Source organism: Micropterus salmoides, unplaced genomic scaffold, assembly GCF_014851395.1.
Source record: "Micropterus salmoides isolate LMB-PRFRI ecotype aquatic unplaced genomic scaffold, ASM1485139v1 Ms_hic_scaffold_1, whole genome shotgun sequence".
Taxonomy (NCBI): Eukaryota; Metazoa; Chordata; class Actinopteri; order Centrarchiformes; family Centrarchidae; genus Micropterus; species Micropterus salmoides.
In genome coordinates, this window is record NW_024040040.1 from 15,452,802 (window position 1) to 15,475,260 (window position 22,459).

A 22,459-nucleotide genomic window follows, 5' to 3' on the forward strand; every position below is an offset into this window, starting at 1 on the left:
CCAGCCCGATGACCATTCTGTCTCTCTGTACATCAAACATAGCTTATATAGGATATGTTTAGGCATCTGTTAGACACCATATAACGGTCTGAGTCTGCAAACTAAGGCACCAATCCATATAAGGGCACAGTTCTATAGGATATGTGTAGGCATCTGTTAGACACCATATAAGGGTCTGAGTCTCCACATAACCACTGACCTCTGCTCTTCCCTTAAAAGGTCACTAATCCTCTATCCAGCTGCTACAGTGCTATGTTAAACTGTTATGCGTCAAATGCACATATATTATACACCACATATTCCCCCCTGCGAGACTTAGTTGAGTCTCGAAAAACAAAAAGAGATAACAATTTCTCCAACACATGCTTCTTGCAATATTATTTTTAACAATATATCAACTTCATGGAGTGTGAGAACGAAAAACCTGTCCGGCAGCCTTCATTCCAAAATGCCCTCCAAGACAGTCTAGACAGGAAAACTTTCTCACGGCCCCTCTGCCTTAGGCGGCCACGCATGGTACTCCAGTTTAATTAATAAAAGACATCTTTATCAGTCAATGCAGAGATATGGTTTAGCCAATACATGTGAAAACCTCAGGAAATGAAACAAATCAAAACAATGTCAGAATTCAGGCTAGTCAACCCATCGGACCCTCCAACGGACCTGTCCCTGCCTAGACCCTATATCCCTAAACATCAAGAAAAAGAAAAAACCTGAGGTCCCCATATATTAACCCCATAACTGAAAGTATAAGTCTTTACACAGTTAACACAAAAAGAATATGATAGTTAATTAAGCATAATTCATTCAAATATGTATTCATATCTGTAACAAAGCAGACATAGGAAGGTATTCCACTGCAGCTCCTCAGCAGTGTCGACTTCCAGTGTAGTGTCGATGCAATCCAGACTTCTCCACACTGTCCTTGTCCTTGTTTGAGTATTTGAATCCCCATCTGTACATCCCCATATACTCTGGAAGAAAAGAAAACACCAACCAGTATCTTGTTGCAAATAACACATGAAAATTAAAACCTCAATGTATGGAAATACAAAGTAACATTAAAATGGATATCTTTCCATCATTACTTCATCTGGTTCCACTTCATCATCTCCATCTAAATCAGCCATAGTTAACAAAGGCATCTGAGTGTTGGCAACCTGGATACAACAGTACCCTTTCTTCTTGGAACACGGACCATTGCTTTTGACACTTATGCAACTCACTTGCGCTGACTTTATGTATGCATTTGTTTACTGCAAGTGTAGTGTATTTGTTTCAGCAGATTATTTCTCTCAGGACAATGTGTGGCAAAATGTATCTCTTTCATTTTATGTCAGCTTTTTCAGATGTGGGAGAGATCCCAACAGTTTCCCCTATTTAAAAATGTAGAGGTAATTTTGTTTTTCTGCACATTCGTAATTGAAATATAGAAGTGGTGGGAAAGCAATTACTCCTTAATTCTATTACTCTTTAATTCCAGAGCCCTTGCAGTTAAAGGAGCATAATAACTTTCCAAGCACTGGATTTACATTTACCAGAGTATAATGATTTCATTACATTTGTCTTTTTTGTTGTTAAGAGGTTGTAAATGTAGTGGATGTATTTTGAACTTTTTTGCATAATTTTGCAAGACATTTCTGCATTTATCTGGCTGTAGTATAATTCCCTATTGATGTTGGTTTGATGTCATTCAGAAGGTTTTTTATGACCAACAGCGTTGTTTCAGGTTGTAGCAGAATGTTTACAATGCACTCTTGATAACTTGTCTATGTAAGGAAAAAGGTGCTTTGTTTTAATGTGAGAATGGTTTCTATATGTAGGCCTTTATTATACAGTACACTTCCTGCTTTCTTACAGTGCAGACGCTTTGCTGCTTGCTCTTGCCTCTGCCTGCATTCTTTTGCTTAAACTCTCTCTTTTTAAAAAAAAAAATCTGAAAGTGGGAGTCCTCCCTGGAACGCTCTTGGTGCAAAGCCTAAGAGTAAATAATTTCCTGGGAAATAGGAGGACAAGTAACAGGCAGAACCCAGCACCCTGAGATTTGTGATGCGACTGGCTGGCCTGCATTATCATCCAGGCAGAGCGCCTCTTCAACCCCTGTTCTTGGTAGGACACGGCCATGGAGAGTTAGCAACATACCTCCCCAACAACCGAGTGTGCAACAGCAGAACAGATTTGCACCACTATTGCAGGACCCTGGATCTCCATCTGATGACCTGGATAACATTCCATCCTCACACAGAAGGGTAAGGACTGAGAGTAAATCAGAAAGTTGATGGCTGCAGGGAAAGCTAACGACTGGGCCTCAAACTCAGATTGTGGGTGACTCTGCTGTAAACGATGTAAGAAGCATGTGCAGTAGGAACACCAAAATACTCTGCTTTCCGAAGGCTATGGCGTCTGACTTGGCAGAAAGAATCCTGCATATCATGGCTGAACATCCTACTGTGAAAAACATCATACTGCACATCGGCACCAATGATGTTGTGAAGCAACAGTCTGAAGTGTTGAAAGAGGATTTTAATAACCTGTTGAACACAGTCAGCTCTTTGAATGCTGAGGTGTTTATCAGTGGCCCTATACTGCCAGTCCGAAGAGGAGCTGAGAGACTCATAGATGGCATTGAACACGTGGCTCTCAATGGCATGTACTGTCCATCCAGTGCATTTCATCGAAAACTTTTACTTTCTGTGGGACCGCAGACATCTTTTTTAAGGCAGATGGACTTCGCCTTAACAAATCAGGAGTAAAATTGTTCAGCTCCAACCTGTTTTACTTTCTGCGTAACTCATCTGTTCCCTCTGCCAAGGACAAGAGACAAGAGGAATCAAAACAAGAAGAAGACATAACACAACACGCCAGAAACCTTGAAAGAGAGCCACATCAGACCCTGCCGGAAGAGAGATCTGATCACGGGAGACATCTGAGCCAAGAGGAAGAGCCCCCAGCTCCCTCACTGAAAACCAACAGTGAGGATTCATCATCTTTACCCCCCCAATCCCCATCTAGGTCACCCTTATCTCCAGACACCCTTCCCCCCCCTCTCCCCCCCTGTTGGACTTCACTGATCACATGGAAGACCTGGTTAGAGCTGGGACCAAATGAACTCCCCGCATCTTCCCTCGCTCTTCTCCCATTTTCTCTATCATAAACCCCCCTCACCGTCCACCTCCACCACTGGTTCTAAGTCTTCCAGGTTTGACACATGTGTCACAAAGACAGCGTCCAACCCACCCTCCTGCTCCGCAATGGCGAAAAAGCCCAGTAAGCTCTGTCTAATATGTGCTGGGTCCAGGCTACAAGGAAAATAGCACTCATGACTCTTCCCAGGACAGGTGTGCTGGTAGTCTTCTCCATCCCTGTCTTGATAGGTAACAGAACAAAATTCAACAACTCAACATTTCCTGCAAATTTAGTATTAATTCCTCGTCAGACACAGCCTGTCGAAAAAAGTGGGCCAGATAATGTTTTTAACACACTAAAATTAGCTTTGTTAAACGTTAGGTCTTTGGCAGGAAAAACATTTTTAATCAATGATTTTATAATCACTCGCATGTTTTTAACTGAAACTTGGTTGGACCAAGATAACAGTGCAGTTGTCCTTATCGGGTCTACCCCTCCCAACTTCAGTTTTATGAGTGAAGCTAGAGTGCATAAGAGAGGAGGTGGAGTTGCCATTTTGTTTAATGACTCCCTCCAATGCAAAAAGATGTCTTATGGGAATTTTGCTTCTTTTGAATATGTGGCTCTTCAGCTGAATTCCTCTTCTCGAGCTATTCTTCTAAATATCTACAGGCCCCCTAAATACTGTGCAAACTTTTTTGATGACTTTGGTGAACTGCTGTCTATAATCTGTATTGACTTTGACTGTGTGGTTATTGTTGGTGATTTTAACATCCATGTTGTCAACCCCCAGGACAGAGGGACTATAGAACTGTGTTGTGTTCTTGATAATTATGGGCTGACCCAACATGTGACTGAGCCCACGCACAATAAGGGGCACACTTTGGACTTGGTCATCTCCAAGGGTCTGGACATTTCCAAGGTTGTGGTGACTGATGTTGCTCTGTCTGATCATTCCTGTGTTTTCTTTGAGAGTGCTATCTGCGTGCACACAAATGTACAAACAGAGATAATCTCAAAATGGCATATCACTGAAAACACTAGTGAAAAATTTATTGAGGCTTTGTCCTCGAAACCCGCCCTCTCACGGGTCTCAGTGAATGAGCTTGTAGATAATTGCAGTTCTAAAATTACAAATGTTATTGATGCCATTGCACCAGCCAAGGTGAAGGTGGTCTCTGGTAAGAGAAGAGCTCCAAGGAGAAATGCCACGCTGGTTAGAACTCAAAAAAAAAAAGAGTGTCGAAAAGCTGAACGCAGGTGGCGGAAAACAAATCTCCAGGTTCATTATGACATCTATAAAGAGAGACTTCGCATTTATAATTTAGAAATGAGAAATGCAAGGCGGTCCTTCTTCTCTGACATCATCAACAAAAACACTAAAAACGCACGTGCCCTGTTTGCTACTGTTGACAGGCTAACCAACCCTCCTGTGTCTGTAGCCTCTGAACTTCTATCCACCAGGGCCTGCAATGAATTTGCCTCCTTCTTCACAGACAAAATTCAAACAATTAGACAAGCAATCAGCGCCTCCATGCCAGTAACATGATACGTCTTGTCCCTGTGTCCACTTAAAAACAATTCAAATAGCATGAGAAAATTTTATTCTATTAACCATAAAAACCTGGATGACATAATACAACATCTGAAATCCTCTTCATGTTGCCTTGATATTCTGCCAACAGGTTTTTTTCAAAAATGTGTCTAAATGCATGGCCTCAGATCTACTACAAATTGTCAACATGTCTCTCCTCTCAGGTTTTTTCCCCACAGGCCCTGAAAACTGCAGTCATTAAGCTACTCTTAAAAAAGAGCTATCTAGACAGGTCACTAATGAGCAATTATAGGCCCATATCAAATCTCCCATTTTTAAGTAAAATCATTGAAAAGGCTGTTTTTCAATAGCTTAGTGCGTTCTTGGCACTAAATAACTGTTTTGATGTCTTCCAGTCAGGGGTTCGACCACACCACAGCACTGAGACAGGTCTTCAATGACATCCATTTAAACACTGACAGTGGCAGAATTTCAGTATTATTGGATCTCAGTGCTGCATTCAACACGGTCGACCACAACATATTACTAAACAGACTTGAAAACTGGGTTGGACTTTCTGGCACAGTACTAAACTGGTTTGAATACTACTTGTAGCGGCCCCTTGGATTTATTGATCAAGACGCAGAGAGTTTCAAACGGGTGTCGATGGTGCACCATGCACCATGAACACCGTGAAAACTACAGAATAAAACAGAAGAAATACAAAAGGCTTCTGTGTAGCTTCACAAATAATTTGCACATAAATTGTGTTCACATATTAATCATGTTTACACACAATACAAATCATTTTAACTAACAACCAATATGAATATGAAACATTTTTAAGCCTTTATGACAAATAAATATCACATGCTTTTAAATGAAATATAATATATTATAATTGTTCACAGAAATAATATTGCTTTTATATTGATGACATGTGCAATTAACCCATAAACAAATGAAGTAATGACATTCTCCTTTCCTTAAACAAAATCCCTTCTGATAATAATACACTAGACACATTTTCTTTCATACCTCATTCCGCTCTCCAAGGACGCTAATCAAATGGTTTCCGCCATCAGCTATCACGCTCTCTAGCTCGACACACGCTCACAGTTCGTAGGTCTTAGAAATAACATGTACAAACAATACGAAAATAATAAAATCACAATGTAAACTCTTTCTTTACAAGATTCAAATGGATGAACATGATAAATAACTAACGTGTTTACCAGTTTTTTACCGTTCTTCCGACGATGCGTGAGCACCACATTGTGAAGAGAAAGTAGCAGGAAGTTTAGCGTCACAAAAAACATAAGAAGAAGAAAAAACGGCACTTTTCAAAATAAAAGCAGAACAGGCAAGGTGACACTGTAGAACTACAATGTCTTATTAAATATATAAATATAATACTATGTAGGAGAATATTAATGCGATTTATCAGACATTTACACTACTTTGTGGCTATAGGTAATCACACATCTGAGCGGACAAAAATGACGTAGAGTTCCCCAAGGCTCCATTCTGGGGCCTCTTTTGTTTAACAATTACATGCTTCCACTGGCTTAGATTATGAAAAACAACAAAATATGTTACCATAATTATGCAGATGACACACAGATTTACATAACCATTTCACCAGGGGACTATGCAAGTGCTGAGTAACTGTATAGAGCAGGTTAACAATTGGATGTGCCAGAATTTTCTTCAATTAAACAAAACTGAAGTTATTGTTTTTGGAGCCAGGGAGGAACGATTGAAAGTCAGCGCTCGACTTCAATCTGTAATGTTAAGAACCACAAATCAAGCCAGAAATCTTGAGAAATGAGTAGGTAATTGAGTGAAAAGATAATGAGAGTGAGATTGAACAGAGTGAAGGAAGTGGTCTTAAATCTCGCGCCTGAGTGATTTGTAGTGTAGTGAACAACAGTGTGGATTTGTGCATTTTATATAAAATAATTTGGAGACTCAACTCCTCTTTTCTCTCCCAGAGAGAAGGAGGAGGGGGTTCGATTATCAACCCTCTACAGACGGCTGAAGAGACCCCAAAAGAGGGGGGGTTGAAAGGTCGCTTTCCCTAAGTGCTATTCCTGGGCAGTTGATCATAAAACTGGCCACCTTTGGCAATAGCCGAGATAAGCCTCTCGGTGCCTGAATTGTTAAAATGACAAAGAAACTAACCACAGATTACATTCTGCTCTCTGGACGCTTCCCTCTTGTCTGCCGGCTTGTTCCGGGCTCTTCAACTGCGCTTTGGCACGCGCCTGGCGTGCCCTCTCCCGGCAACGCCCTAAGAATTCAACCAGCGCAACAAAGGCTTTGTTTCGCTTGAAGCTACACACGCGAAGTGCCGCAACATCGATTTTTCCCTCAGTTCCAGCAACTTTACTTGTTTTATTTTCTTTCTTTTGTTTTGTTAAAGTTATCAGTCCGTTAAGTTACACTAGTCTAATTCAAGAACAACCAAGTTCCCTTTTTAAGCTTTTTCGTCGAGCTAACTTCACCGAGGTCAGCCCCAGCCATGTGGTCTCACCAGCAGCAACGAAGGACACCTGAATAACAGCCGAATTGCCAGACGGAGGACGGCCAACCCTTGAGGGTTCTTCTTCAGACACGGAGAACCCTGGACAATTCCCTAGCAAAAAGCCAGGAATCGGGCAGCTAGCGTGGGACCCGTGCAACAAGCCAAAGCAGGCCGCCGACAAACAGTAAGACCAAACAAAGCATTCTGTGGTCAGGGATGTCCCATAGTGTTAATATTGTCTTTTTAACTCCTAAACTCATAGCTTACTTTCATTATTTCTCCTCTGCCGTATGAGTCAAGTCCTCCCACAATCGGACCTCCTTTCTCATTGTTTAGTCATTGTTTATTTCTCTGATGTATTTAACCACCTTTTTATATCACCTTAGTTAGTTAATAAATTCACTGTAACCAAGGAATTGTGTGTATTGCCTACTTCTAAGTCCCTGCCAAGAGAATTTACCTTTAGATATGAGACTGACTGATTGATTTAAGATAATTGAGCGATTATTAACTAACTGATCACTGGTGAATAATTGTAGAATTATTAAAAGCTACCTAGAGGTCCGGAGACTCTAGGTTAATAACAACTCCGGTGGTGCCCCGCGAAACGAGAGATTTATAGACTAATATTTTCTGAATATTAAAATTCATAATTGGGTATTCTCATAAATTTATTAAAATCATATGTAGTTTAGACCTGCTACAGCAGGAACCTCTGTCCACCTGTAAACACCCAAGTGGGTCCAGAGTATAGCTGGATCAAAGTGGCCTGCGGACAGACATGTCCTGGTTTCTCTGTAGTGTTCGAGGGTTTTTGGAGTTTCAGTGGATCCAAAGATTGCTATGGATCAGAGTACAGACTAGCTAGAGAGAGTAGATTAAGTGTACTTCTCTGTTTATTCTCTTTTCAAAATAATTATAATTCAATTATTTGCTCAACCCTTCAGCCTGTTTTTTTTCCATTTAACTCTTTTAACCCTGATTGTACACTGCACTGCACCTTATTTTATTATATTTTAATGTGTATTTTTTCAATTTCCGTATGTTGCTTTTAAACTTTCATATATTTCCCTGTTGCTTTTATGTTTTATGTAAAGCACTTTGAATTGCCTTGCCTTGCCTATACATTGCATTGAACCGATTGAAGTATTGTTAGTAACTATTTTTTGACAATACAGTTTCAAAAGAAAGGTTTTTGTGTATGCCTTATTTGTTCTGAAAATGTTAGAGGAGTAAAACGGTAGGTAAGATTAAAGAGAAATCAGCTTACAGAAATACTTTTAGCATGTAGAATTTATGCAGAATCTATGAGACTAACTTTAGCAGGTTACGTTGATTTAACAGAACAACATTGCATATACTTTACATAAAAATCTTATGTTGCTTTAATAAGTGATAATTGAATACACTAAACATTAAAGGGAAAACGTTACATTGACACAAATGATGTTGGGTATTTACATAATAATTTAATATACTTAACATTAACAAATAACTTTGAATGAACATAATCAAATCATGTTGGTTTTACATGTAAGAATTCAGTATATTAAACTGTAATGAATCATTTTGACTAAAAATAAATATATGTGCAACCGATGTAGGCCTACGTATTATTTTTTAGTGATGGGCAAAGCGAGGCTTTATGAAACGTTTGAAGCAATTGTGCTGGAATTGTTTCGAGGCTTCGAAACACTTCGACACCTGTCTCCACGGTGACATTTACTGGTCACTTTTGATATCGACACATCTTGGTATGGGGTTTCGTTGAAACAATGACTGACCAGCTTTTACAATTCTAAACATCTTACATGAGCAACACGATTTCAGAGAAATCACAAATCAACAAATAAACAAATGCTTTCAGATTGTCAGAGACAGCAGATGGGGGTTGCAATAAAATCTGTGTGTTGTTAAGTAATCACTCATTTAGCTGACGCTTTTCTCAAAGCAAATAACAATTTCTGTGTCAGAGGGCCCACTTTTGGAGCAACTAGAGACAGTAGGAATCGAACCCACATCTCTCACACTAAAGGCATTTATCTTAACCACAACCCTATCCATTTTCAGAACCGGAATACTTTATTGATCTACGAGGGTGAATTCTTTGTTGCAGATACTCGCAAGGCATAAACGGAATAGAAATAAAGTTGAAGTTAGTGAGTAGAGAATATAATAAAGTATACAAATCTAAGAATATAGTAATAAGTGTGGATATCTTTACACAGTAGCTTATTAACAGGTGTAATTAATACAATAATTAGCAGGAAAGATATAGGCCCTAGTGTAATAATAAATAATAATGAGTGCTGGCAGTGATGAGGTGTAATGGATTAAAAATCCGTAACTGATTAAAGTTGAAGTTGTTTCAAGAATGATAAATGAAAAGTGGAACAATGTCTCACATTTGTTATATGTCAAATATTCAGCTGTGGCTGAGATGGGGTTTTTTTTTTCATAATCGACATCCCCAGCCTTGGAAAAATTTAGTGACATGGAACATTTGTTGCTGGCAAAAAGTATTTTTTTGGCCTACAGGTGCGGATATACTACAGCACGTCGCTGCAATTAATTTAAAGGATTGTGTGTCCTTGGAACATATCTGTCAAATGAGTTAGAGGCTGATGTGTGGTTTGTTCCAAACACTGTGAATCAAGCTTAGAAGCGGCAGGTGTCCCACCTGTCGAAACAGGGGTGAAATGCACCGAAGCCTCCCTTCACTGCGGTCACATAACATTGACGTTTTGAACCACACTTTGGAGCACTGTTTCGAAACGTCTGTGCTTCTGGATGTCGACACAGCGTCGACACGTCAGTATCGAGCGTCCCATCCCGATTATTTTTATGTAAGTTCAACAGACTTTTTTTTTTTCAGTGCATCCCTTCTTCTCCAATTTATAAACCAATCGGTCTGTGACCATCCTTTCCATTATTTTACAGAGGACTGATGTCAGTGCAACGGGCCTGTATGATCCTGCCTTTGAAGCGTCTTTCCCTGGCTTTAATATTGGGACCACCAGTGCATGCTTCCATGAGCTAGGTAGCTTTCCTTCCTGCCATATGTAATTTATTAAGGACAAGATTTCCTCCAAAACCAGATCACTTAGATTCTTAATGATCTCATAGCTAATAACATCCTTTCCTGGAGCTGTTTTCCTCCCTTTTTCAATTGCCCTGTGTAATTCTTCTAACCAAAAAGATACACACATTAGAATTATCGTAATTTACCTCAAGTTTGTCCCGGTTTTGCTGTAATCTCATTTCTTTTCCTTATGCTTGCTTCACCGATGTTAGCTCTGCTGTGAACTGCTCTAAAGTTATTTTCACATAGTTTTGCTTTATCCAGATCACTTGTAGCAAACAAGCCCTCAAACCTCTAAAACTGGCATTTTCTTTTTCCTATTGCTTCCTGACATACGATGTAATGCCCGCCATATATCTGCTACTGCTGTCTCTCCTCTATAGTGTTCCCATTAGTATCCTTTATTCTGCTACCCCAAAGAGGGTTGTGAGAGTTAAAATCCCCCACCCATATGACTGGGGTCCCTATTTGTTCCATAATCCTCTCTAACTCACTTAAATTTATTTGTAAACACGGATTATAAAAGTTTACTATGTTAATCCACCTCCCCCAGATTTTCCGTTTCTATCGTATCTGACAATTTCGTATCCAGGAATCATAAAATCTAAAAATGGTTTAAGCCAGGTTTCCTGAATACATATCACCTGTGGTAAGTCTTTAAATTCATCTACAAATCTCTTCAATTCCTGCCCATTAGCGACCAAACTCCTTGCATTCCATTGTAAGATGTAAAACATCAGCAATTTAACTATCATTATTTACTTCCATGTTTCTTTCCCCCAGTACTCTCCTCACTTCTGTCTGTGTTCTTTCCTTTTCCCCTCTCTCTTTCATATACTTCCAGTTTCTGCCTCATATACTTGTGCAGCTCTTCAGTACCTAGATACACCTCTTCCAGGAATCTCTCTGCAGCATCCACCACCACTTTGATAACATCAGATCTTCTGACTGCCCACAGAACATCTACCATGAACGCCAGGAACGACTGGCTTCCCACAATCTGCCTTGCTTTCTCCTTGACTAGAGGGACATCATAAGCCATTTGCCTGGAAAGTTCCCCCGTTCCTCTCACTTTCTTCAGAGCTTCTGCATATGACATTTTGCCCTCAACTCTCATTTTCTCAATTTCTACAGCTCTAACGTGATGCTCACACCCCCTAAATGAAGATACATGATTTCCACCACAGTTACAGCACTTAACTATGTCAGCTTGACATTGAGTATAGTCATGGCTTCCTCCACACTTTCCACACCTTTTATTTCCTCCGCACACTGCTGCTACATGGCCATAGTGTTGACAGTTGTGGGGGGCGAATGTATAGTCTCACTGGAAAGCTCATATATCCAAGACCGACTCTTGTTGGCATATTATCTTGCTTGAATGTTACTAGCACAGCGGTGCCAGATTCTTTGAATCTCTGTACTGCTTCAGTCTCAGCTCCTTTTAAATTCTTAAAGATGGTACTCTCTGCTATCTCAGGGCTTACGTATATTATTCCTTTAACATTTTTAGCTTGACCAGGTATGAAACATTCTATAGGCCTGTTGAACAGATGGCTAACTTTAAGGGCATTCAACCTCTGAGTATCGTTTTTGCAGAAAACAAGTATAGGCCTATTTCCATTCATCATCATTTTAACATTTAGAACTTTTCCCATTTTGTTTTTTAGCTCCTCTGACAGTCTGAGAGGGTTTAAGGCCTTGTCACTCTTATCTTTAAATTGAATTATCAGCTTAAATCCACCCTCCTCTTCAAACCTTGACATTTTCCTCATGTTTTGGGAATCGTCACTTTCACTCCCATTGTCGGATCTATCTCTTTTTTCAGTTTGCCTGGGATTTTTATCATTGCTCCCCCCTCCCTCATTTGGCTTCCCTTTCAGCGGCATGGCCTAACCCCCACCAGGTAGGCCTGTCTGCTGCTTCTAACAGGTCTTAATCAGAATTCTCACAGGGGATGCCAAGTTGAGATGTTGTATAGGTCTACCCAGGGGTGTAGGAGCGACTTTGAACCTGGGGGGGGGACGCTGAAAAGCACTTAAATAGTTCATAGATAAATAGTCTGCAAATAGTTGTATTATTTTTCTCTATTCTTTTTAATATTATTATATAACTTGCATTGTTTATTCCATATTTATATATTTCTACATTTATTTATGTCAACTGTATGTTTGTCTGCGTGTAGCACCTTATCATCAAAACAAATTCCTCATATGTGTTAAACACTACTTGGCAATAAAGCTCCTTCTGATTCTGATTAAATGCTCATTACTAATGACTATTGAAAACGGAATGCAGTTATTAGTGTGGCTGAAAGAGGGTCTTTGAAGTGACAGAAGATGGAGAATAGACTGGAGAGGGGAGATTATGAAAACTCGAAGAGGGAGAGGATCAGAGAGAGGGAGTATAATATAACTAGAACAAAACCGACTACATACCATAAAAAACATGGAACAGCTGCTAGTTAATGTAGCCACAGTACAAATGTATTTAGTTATCCCAATGTTACCCTTGAAGTAGCTGTCTGTGATATTTCCTGTGTCTCTCTTGTCCCTGACTCTTCCTGCAACAAATGTTTGTGAACACAGAACTGTTTTCAATGCAAACTCTGATGACATGCCCTTGGAATAACAAAGTCTTTTTACTACATGAATTTTAGAATTTACTATGTCTAGTAGCTATCCATACAACTTACAACCTCCTCAGTTTTTTCTACTCCTGCTCCTGTGACCTCTGTCCTCTTCCTCTTAAAATACTGCAGGATGCTCGTCTCTGTGTGAACAGTTTGAATACTTTTCAAATTGTTTATGGGCACATAGCAGAGACACATACACACCTCATGGCACCGGTTTTTAAGGTCAAGGATGGTCACAGACGGAGGCAAAAAAGTGGCCCAGGAGTTTGTCCCTGGTAAGCCCACTCTCCAGACAAAGCGTTTGTCAGGCCCTCTGGGTCTTTAGAGACTTTTATTCCTGCATTCTTGAGAATTTTATGCAAGTGGAGTACATAACTAAATGAGCCATTAAAATACATTTTCAAAATCATCATTCATCCCTCTAACACTCCTAAAGTAATCACTTCAGCTGAGCCCTTGAGTAGATAACTAATAAGCCATATCATCATCAATCTTACCATAAACTGGTGCTTTGAACTGTGCTGGCTTTGACTCTGTTCTGCTATTGACCTCATCTCTGCTGTCTGTCTCATTTTCACCATGTCAGCGCTAGTACTGGTGCCGCTGGTCAGTGGCAGGTAGAGTACTCAAAATCTTTACTCAAGAAACAGTACAATTACTCCCATAAAAGAAAAAAATGACAAACCTACTCCAGTAAAAGTATAATAATATATTTTATCTGCTGTTCATCAGGTTTGAAACAGCTGCAACATGGTTATTTCTATGGAATGAAATTTGCTTTGCTGGTTGATTATCTTTAGCTATTTCTAATAATTATTTTCCTTTTTTAAATCTCAATGAAAGTGTTGATAAGATCACTTAATCATCACTATCATGCTTGCTGCCCAGCCACTATTGTTGCCTGTATCTTTTATTATGGACATGTGGCCAACCAAACCACTTGCTTTGCAGCAGCACATGCTTCCAAAACAATCTGATTATTCCTAAAGCATCTAAATAATCTTTACATCGCAAAGAATGATTGTGGCAGTAACATGGAGCAGCTCGTTGTTGAAGCAGGTAAAACTATATACAGAGGAAGCTGTGCGTCACGCGTAAAACCCAACAGGACTGTTTTATCCACCATATTTTCTCTCTCTGTGCATCTCAAAAATGATTGTTTCCTGAATAAATAACAGCTAGAAGCTGCTGAGTGAAAGCCAAGATTAGTTTCACCGGCGACCTTCTTTTCAAATCGCTATTAAACAGTAACCAATGTAAAATAAATAAATAAATAAAAAACAGGCTAATATCCATCAAAATAAAGCGATGCTCTTTTCAACAACAGGATACTGTTAATGTATCAGAATCAATCTAGTGATCATCAGACTTAGATGTTACAGTGTGAAGTTTACGTTTTCTCTGCAGAAACTAAATACGCTTTTAATGCGCCGTTAATGGAAAGTGAAAGTAGGTTCATATCTGTGATAACCGCCGGTCTCTCTACCACAAAGGAGACCTGGCGCTCTTCTGCGTAACTGCGCGTAACGTGGCTGACAGTTAACGAAGCTTATTGTAGATTACAGACTGGTGAAGTTATGAAGGTATGAATGGAAAATGTAGCGAAAGTAAAAGTAGATTACTGGCCCAAAGAAATTACTGGGGTAAATAGTAAATGTAGGCTACAGTTAAAAAAAAAATTATTATTATTACTATTATTTTTTTATTTTGAAAAATTACGTTACTTGTAACAAGTCACTACCCACCCTCCAGCACGCGTCGCCACTGCTGTCTTCAGGTACAAAAAGAACAGCACAAAATAAACGTAATATTGAGGCACTTTGCTACACCTGCTTGAGCAAACTCTTTTTTTCTCCCATAACTTTTCAGCACCACATTTGCCTTCTGACGCATGTTTTCTATAGGCTACATGATTTTTGTCGCGTTTCAACCGTTTAATCATGTCTGATGCAGAGTGTGTGATTGATTAACTAGTCACTCAAACCGCCTGGCTATGAGCCATCTCCGCCGAAACAAGTGAGGGGGACAAAACATTGATTTCGAAAGGTGGGGGGGACATGTCTCCCTCATGTATAATGGCTCCTATAATGGCTCCTATGCGTATGGGTCTACCAGTCACAGTGTATGGTTGATTAGTCAGAAAAGTCATTTGAATCGCCCTCCAAACCGTACAACTCTGCCACGTCCGGAACACCTGTTTTTTTATTGTGAATTTGTGCAGTCCTTTTGGTGTGATATGTGGAGCTGGCTACAGTCCAAGGAGATTGTGTCTTCACCATTGACAGTAGAGTTAGTTAAATTTGGTTTGTTTGTGGGAAACAAGGATTTGGATTTTGTCCTTAACGTTGTGATGCTATTGGGGAAATCCTTTATACATAAATGTAGGTTCTTTAAGACTAAACCCTGCTTGAACCATTGGAAGAATGAGATAAAAGGTTTGAATAAGTCACTGAAACTTGTAAAAAAAAACAAGAATATATATATATATATATATATATATATAGAAATATATATATATATATATATAAAGGGGTTTTTTTTGTTGTTTTTTTTAGCTGTTATTTATTTACTGTATTATTTGTTTTATCATTTGATGTCGGCTTTGTTCTTTGCTTAACCTGTTGTAAACAGTGTAAGGATAGATGTGATAAGATGCCTGATTTTTTTTGTATCTTGTATCCTAAATAAAGGGGAGAAAGAGGAGGAAAAAAGAAAAAAAAACACTCCGCCACGTCCGGTTCCGCCAGCGCCGACCGCTTCCTACTACAATCAGCGACGTCACACAGAAACACCTTGGTCGACAACTTCTTCCCAAGGGGGTAAGTCAGAGATCGGACAGTGAAGCCGACCAAAGCCTGCATGGAGGGATCCATGTAGGCCCAAAAATGACGTCAAAACCCTGTGACACCCCGTCGCACATGAGAGATGTAACCGTATTGCTTAGATTATAAATTCTCGGCAATCTCAAAAAAACTATTCGGCGATCAGTGACGCTGCTTTGTTGTTTGACAGATGAGCCTCGTAGGTGGGCTGATTAAAAAGTGACGATCCGAGTCAGACAAACCATGAGACTTTTTGTTGGCGCATTTATACAACTACCAGAATTACGGTGTTTCTGCTGTTGTTCTACATCATTAAAACAGGGTTATGCTGCGCGATCATGCGCAGTAGACGCTGGTGCCAACAGGAAGTGGCCCTGTAGTAGTATTTTATTGGTCCAAAACTGGCTTCACTGCTCTCCATTCAAATCAACGTGGTGGCTTCGTCCAGTAATATACTGTCTATGCTTCTTCCCCAACACTCACTTAAAGAAGTCGCTCAGTTAAATCCTTTGAAAGGAAATACAAGTATCTGGTTATGACAAAAATTGAAACTTGATATATGCAACTTGATAAATAGAACAAAAACTATACACACTGACTGTGCAGTTATTTGCAGAAAGTGGTTGTAGTGTCAGTCTGTCTTGTTTTTCAATGAAGAGTGACTAGATTAAAATAATGTCCATATATTTGGCAAGAGAAAAAAAATTACAATATGTCTAGTTGTTTACCTAACCATAAAAATACTAATCAATGGTTATTGTCACTTTAAAAAATGTAAATTACTAATGCAATTTACAACAAGACATAAACAGCTTCTACAGTTTTTCCCCCTCAACAACTTTATTTGGCCTCATACTACAAATTCTTGTACAAGAAGTTGGAGTGAGGCAAATGGGGAGAAACTGTTCATTTTGAGAACAGTTGATCTGGAGCTAACACTGTGATAGCACTCAACATGTTTCTGATTTTATCCTCCCTGCTGCTGAGTCTCCATCACTAAAAAACGATAAAGATGAAGATGTGGGAGGTGACGGGTTATTCTAACAGACAAAAGTAAGTGGTGTCTCTCATAACAGCAGTTGTTTCTGTTGAAATAATGGCAGTAATGGGTGGAACAGTGTTCTTGCCTATTTCAACATAACTTCTGATTGTGTCATAGCAGAGTGAGTATCAAGCAGCCTCAACCTCTGGATATCCATCACTCTCTCTTTCAGCCCCAGCATGTCTGTCCTCCAAGGTGTCTTCTCTCAGGTCCTCAGCTGGACGGGCCTCTGCCAGGTGCTGTTTGTGGTCAGTACTGGACTAGGAGCTGTGGTTATCGGTTGGACAGTGAGGCTGTTGATGCGACACGCCTGGTACACACACAGGCTGTCCTGCTTCAGCAAGCCACATGCAAACTCCTGGCTTTTAGGCCACCTAGGCCAGGTAGGATACACACACTGACATGCATTTATAGCTTTTTTTTATATATAATAATGATATTCACCTTGTTGTTACCTTTAAGTGTTGTGTCATTATTGTAATGCTTTGGTAAAACTGCAGATTTCTCAGTGTGATACAGGATGTGCTCGGTGTTGTAAAATATTGTTATTACAACATTTCCTTTAAAATGCTGTGTGAGAATTCAGCAAAGTAATGAAGGGTAAACCAACCAAAACCCATTTTACTCACCTTTTAATTAAAAAGATAAAGTTAACCTACTGACATAAGACTCTTTTTTTTTTCAGTTAAACTTAATGTACGCTGTATGTTGTAATGTTTATTTGTGCCTCAGATGCAGAGCACAGAAGAAGGTCTCCTGCAGGTGGATGACTTGGTGAGGACATACGAACACTCTTGCAGCTGGTTCATTGGCCCTTTCTATCATATAGTCAGACTCTTCCACCCTGACTACGTCAAACCTCTATTAATGGCCCCTGGTAGGAAACCAAACAGTCAAAATAATGGGACATTTTTGCACAATTACTGTTCAAGTGGAAGTGTTATTGGAGCTATTAAAACCGCACATCTCAATGCTTATTGTTCTGTTCTCCTTCCATTACATCCTCACTCCTTTCCTCCATCCAGCCAGCATTACAGTGAAAGATGAGCTTATCTACGGTCATCTGCGCCCATGGCTTGGTGAGTCAATAGCTCAGGATGCTCTGATGTAAGTCTAGTTGAAGAGGTTGTTACAGTTCAGCTTTAATTAGCACTGGCATGTGTCAATTCAAAGTCTGTGGTAATCAAGCTGAAAATACTTATCCATTCTTTCCGTTTATGAATATTTATTACAAAGTCCTGTATCGTTAAATAAAACCTTCAATAAAACCTGAACAATATTGTTGTCTAGTTTTTTAAGAATCATAAATAAACAATAATAAATTCAGATTACAGTGATTCCACTTATGGCTATCCGAGTATTGATTACAATTTACTGCCATCCTCACTTCCAAACCTTCTCTCCCCTCATGTCCCAGGACAGAGCCTGCTGCTAAGCAACGGGGAGGAGTGGTCTCGCAAGAGACGGCTGCTGAGTCCTGCTTTTCATTTCGATATTCTGAAGAACTACGTCGCAAAGTTTAACACCTCAACTAACACCATGCATGTAAGACATGCAGAAATGCACACAAGCGGACACAAATAACCAGGGTCATTTATAGATGCTGCAAAAAAAGGGAGAGGGATTTTAATATATGGATATTTTGTTGCATTTACTTTCTGCTGTATGATCAGTATTGATTTCATAAATCAGTGCCAGTGTCAAATGTGCACACAGCCTTTAGTATCTACAATAATAACTGCATGCTTTGGTGGGTTTATCTCTCTTTATCAAAATGTGTTAAAATGAAAGTAACATCACAAAATACAAACTGTTGTGAGGAGCTATAGCTATAGCTTTTAATTCATGCCTGTATTCATTAATTATTTTAATTTATTTAAGCCATTTTTAAACCGATCTGTTTGAGATCAAGATGTGTTTTTGAAGACATGAGCACAAGGATAAAGATATACAGCGATAAACATGAAACACAGAAACCACAAGTGGCATTCAAAATGCTCAAATAGAATTTTAGTTTAGTTAGTTGCAAGGAGCATATATTAAAAAAACAACTTCTCTAAGCTAATTTTGAATATGCAGTACAGCTAAAGTTAAAATGTCCTATTATCTGTTATTATAAACATTTACATTACAAAGCAACTTGCAATTAGTGCATTCAACCATGTGGATATAACCCAAATATTGCAAGAATCATGAAATTACATGAACATCAAATATGTTGAACTGCTTCACGTGCTACATTTAGATGTGATCAGAGAGCCAGGTTCAGACTCAATGGCAGATTGAACAAAAGAAATTACTATCAGAAGAAAAACATGATTTGTTGCTGTACAGAAATCCAAAGCTGATACCTGTCCTGCATCTGTCACCTGGATCTTCTGTCTTTCAGAATAAGTGGCGCAACCTGTTGGCAGGAGGCAGGGCTAACATAGAGATGTTTGACCATGTCACCCTGATGACATTGGACAGTTTACTGAAATGTGCCTTCAGCTACAACAGCAACTGTCAGCAGTAAGGACAACTACTTGACCATTTTACAAAAACATATTCTACTCCTGTTGTACTTCGAGTTTATTTTTTGATTTTTTATGTTCTTCTTTCTCCAGGTCTATCAGTGAGTATGTGTCGGCCATAGTGGAGTTGAGTGACCTGATCATAGACCGTCGGCAAAAGATTTTACACCACTGGGAATGGATCTACTGGAAAACACAGCAGGGAAAACGATTCAAAAAGGCCTTGAGCATTGTACACAGGTACAGCACATGCACAGTGTTTATTGTAGCAGTGTAACACAAGTAATACAGAAAGCTTGGAGTCTGATTTTTACCGCAAAATCGTGAAAACCAAGTTGTTGCTGTAAAATCATTTATGCATTTCTATTTGCATTACACTCTAATGTGTTATATTATATTGAATCATAATGTACCGAGTGTCTTTGCATATTTACTTATATTGTATTGTATCAGTATTTTAAGTATCTTATTTCACTGCATTATATTGTACTGTGTCATACATATAAATAGTAACCTTATATGTTACATGTATCAGAATACACCATATTGCATTGTGCAGTATCCCATTATAGTAACACATTGGATCTTGTAACATACTATAGTTTAGTTTCATATTCTGTAGTAACACCTTGTGTCTTGTAAAGTATTATAGTAAAAGTGTATGGTGTTATGGTAACTGGCTGGTGTTTGCAGGTTTACCAGGGAAGTGGTTCAGAAGCGGCGTGCCCTGCTCAGCCGACAGAGAGAGACAGAAATAGATTTCACTACAGCGCCGCAGAGAAAGAAAGATTTTGTGGACATCATACTGCTGTCACGGGTAGGACACAAGAAGAAAGTGTTCATCAATGAGAAATAGAGATGGACAGAGATAAAAATGTGAGGTGGAGGGACAGTTTATATTGCTTACGTGTGTGTGTGTGTCGCAGGATGAGGATGGACGAGGACTAACAGATGAGGAAATACAGGCTGAGGCCAACACCTTCATGTTTGCAGGTGAGACACTTTTAGTTTACAGTTAGTTCCTTTAGTCTTAAATGTCCACATGACTCAAAAATAGTTAGAAAATCATGTTTTGACATCCAATAAGATTCGTTGTTCCTTTAAATGTAAACCCACCTACTTTTTCCAAAGGTCATGACACAACAGCCAGTGCTATTTGCTGGACGCTGTATAATTTAGCACGCCACGAACACTATCAGGAGAAATGCAGGCAGGAAGTGATGGATCTGATGCAAGGACGAGATAGACATGAAATAGAGTGGTGAGAAAACACACACACACAAATTGAATCATTGGACAATTGATTTCTCAGTAAAAAAACGCTTTGTAAGAGGTAAAAAATTTGCCCAGACCCAATCTCAAAATTGAAAATCTTTCATGAGAAGGAATTTAAATGTGACGATGCTTGTGTGTGCATTCATGTGTCTTTTTCTGAAGGGAGGATCTGTCCAGCCTTCCCTTCACCACCATGTGCATCAGAGAGTCTCTCCGACTCCACTCTCCTGTGCAGGCTGTAACAAGGAAGTACACCCAGGACATGGCACTGCCAGGGGATTGCACAGTACCACAGGGTGAGAGGGGAAAGACAGTACATCATTTGTTAAGTCTTTTCTGGGATTCCCATCTTCTCAACAAGGAATTGAAACACCTGATCAGCTAGTTGGTCAGGTTGTAATAAAACTTGAAACAGTGACGGTTTCTGTCTGTTATTCTTCCCAAGGTGCCATCTGTTTGGTCAGTATTTATGGAACCCACCACCACCCTGCTGTTTGGACAGACCCACATGTGAGACATGAAATGGAAAAATCATTATTATCACTTTGGCACAACGTTGTTGTGTTTGAACAGTGTGATTTACTCTCTTTTAGGAGTTTCTTCCTCTGCGTTTTGACCCTGCAAACACAGAGGGACGGGCTTCTCATGCCTTCATCCCCTTTTCCTCAGGCCCCAGGTACTGTGTACTCTAGCATTTAAGTGCAATAAGATCTGACACTATTAGTGCGCTGGTAAAGATAAGAACTTATTTGTGTTCACAGGAACTGTATTGGTCAGAAATTCGCCCTGGCAGAGCTTCGAGTTGTCGTGGCGTTGACCCTGCTCAGGTTTCGCCTGACCCCGGGAGTGAACCCTGAACTTGGGACCAGCTCTGAAGGAGTTCGCCGGCTCCCCCAACTAGTCCTGCGTGCAGAGGGAGGTTTGTGGCTGCAGCTGGAGTCTCTGAACCTGCACAACCTGGAGGAGTCGCAGGATGAATAATCCAACAAGATGACATCTGTTTTTATAACAATGAGTTCAGTGGATTTATGTTTACTGTATTTTTTCTAAAATTATTTGTGACCTCTATTTTCTACAAAGCAATTTGTTAGTCTACATGATTATTTTATTATAACTTTAAAAATTGAATGTGATATAAGTGAATGTACTATTGCATAATGTGATATCCATTTTATTGTTGTAACAATAACATTACTCAGCAACTTTTTTACTGAGTTAAGTTTGGTTTAAATAAATCCTGAGGTAGAAAATAAATGTATTCCTCATCCAAACGCTCTGCTGGGAGACAGAGCGACTTTTGAGGTTACAACACAGGTTGTAAAAACATGATTATCTGCATGCCCGAGACTAGACTAGGGCCTGAATTATTGAAGACAGGTCAAGCTAGGGCCACATTTTCAGGCCACAGTCTTACACTTAATGTAAAATAAATAAAAGGAATTACCATATTAGCTAGGGGTCTGAGACACGTGATTTAAGGACTCTTAATGAAAATATTTGTGAGAAATGCATTATAAGTTGCTGATTTTTAGGATTTCACTGTATTTAACTTGTGAGAAATTAACATTGGTCACAGGGTTTTTATTCCTAAGCAAAAGGTTGTCTGATTTACAATAAACATCTGCTGGCATGTAGGTGAGAGTTTTAACATAGACCAATCAAGAGACAGAGAAACATCTGATGCCACATACATTTGCATTTCCTTTCTTAGCTCAGGAAGAGTTTTTGAGTGTATGCTAATACTCTGCCATTTGTTCATCCTTCATCTACCATTTGCTGGCTGTTGTTTGCTTTGTACTTGTTCTGTACTTAAGGAGAGGAAATGCTGAGTTCGAGAGAGTAACCCTGCGTTCTCTTCATGGCCATGTTACATAAAGAAATGATTCAACACATCTATTTGACT

At 39.4% G+C, this 22,459-nt stretch overlaps 1 protein-coding gene across 2 annotated transcripts; it reads left to right on the plus strand.

Annotated features, from left to right (window-relative positions):
• The first annotated feature begins 15,666 nt into the window (after positions 1–15,666).
• LOC119903612 (cytochrome P450 4F3) lies at positions 15,667–22,448 on the plus strand. Of its 2 annotated transcripts, none has more exons than XM_038719857.1 (14): positions 15,667–16,779; positions 16,941–17,151; positions 17,501–17,645; positions 17,794–17,847; positions 18,186–18,313; positions 19,158–19,279; positions 19,375–19,521; positions 19,975–20,098; positions 20,208–20,274; positions 20,413–20,542; positions 20,719–20,852; positions 21,002–21,066; positions 21,150–21,232; positions 21,318–22,448. In XM_038719857.1, exons 1-14 carry the CDS (start codon positions 16,739–16,741, stop codon positions 21,535–21,537), a joined length of 1,671 nt encoding a protein of 556 aa, XP_038575785.1. In that variant the 5' UTR covers positions 15,667–16,738; the 3' UTR covers positions 21,538–22,448. The 2 variants fall into 2 exon arrangements, with proteins under 2 accessions (XP_038575785.1, XP_038575792.1); XM_038719864.1 differs by having other exon boundaries at positions 15,673–15,723.
• Positions 22,449–22,459: the final 11 nt, after the last annotated feature.

Coding starts and splice junctions, on each gene's coding strand:
- LOC119903612 (XM_038719857.1), top strand. CDS start 16,739: ATGAAGATGTGGGAGGTGACGGGTTATTCTAACAGACAAAA. Junction 17,646..17,793: donor ACCTCTATTAATGGCCCCTG/GTAGGAAACCAA, acceptor TCCTCCATCCAG/CCAGCATTACAGTGAAAGAT. Junction 20,275..20,412: donor CAACACCTTCATGTTTGCAG/GTGAGACACTTT, acceptor CTTTTTCCAAAG/GTCATGACACAACAGCCAGT.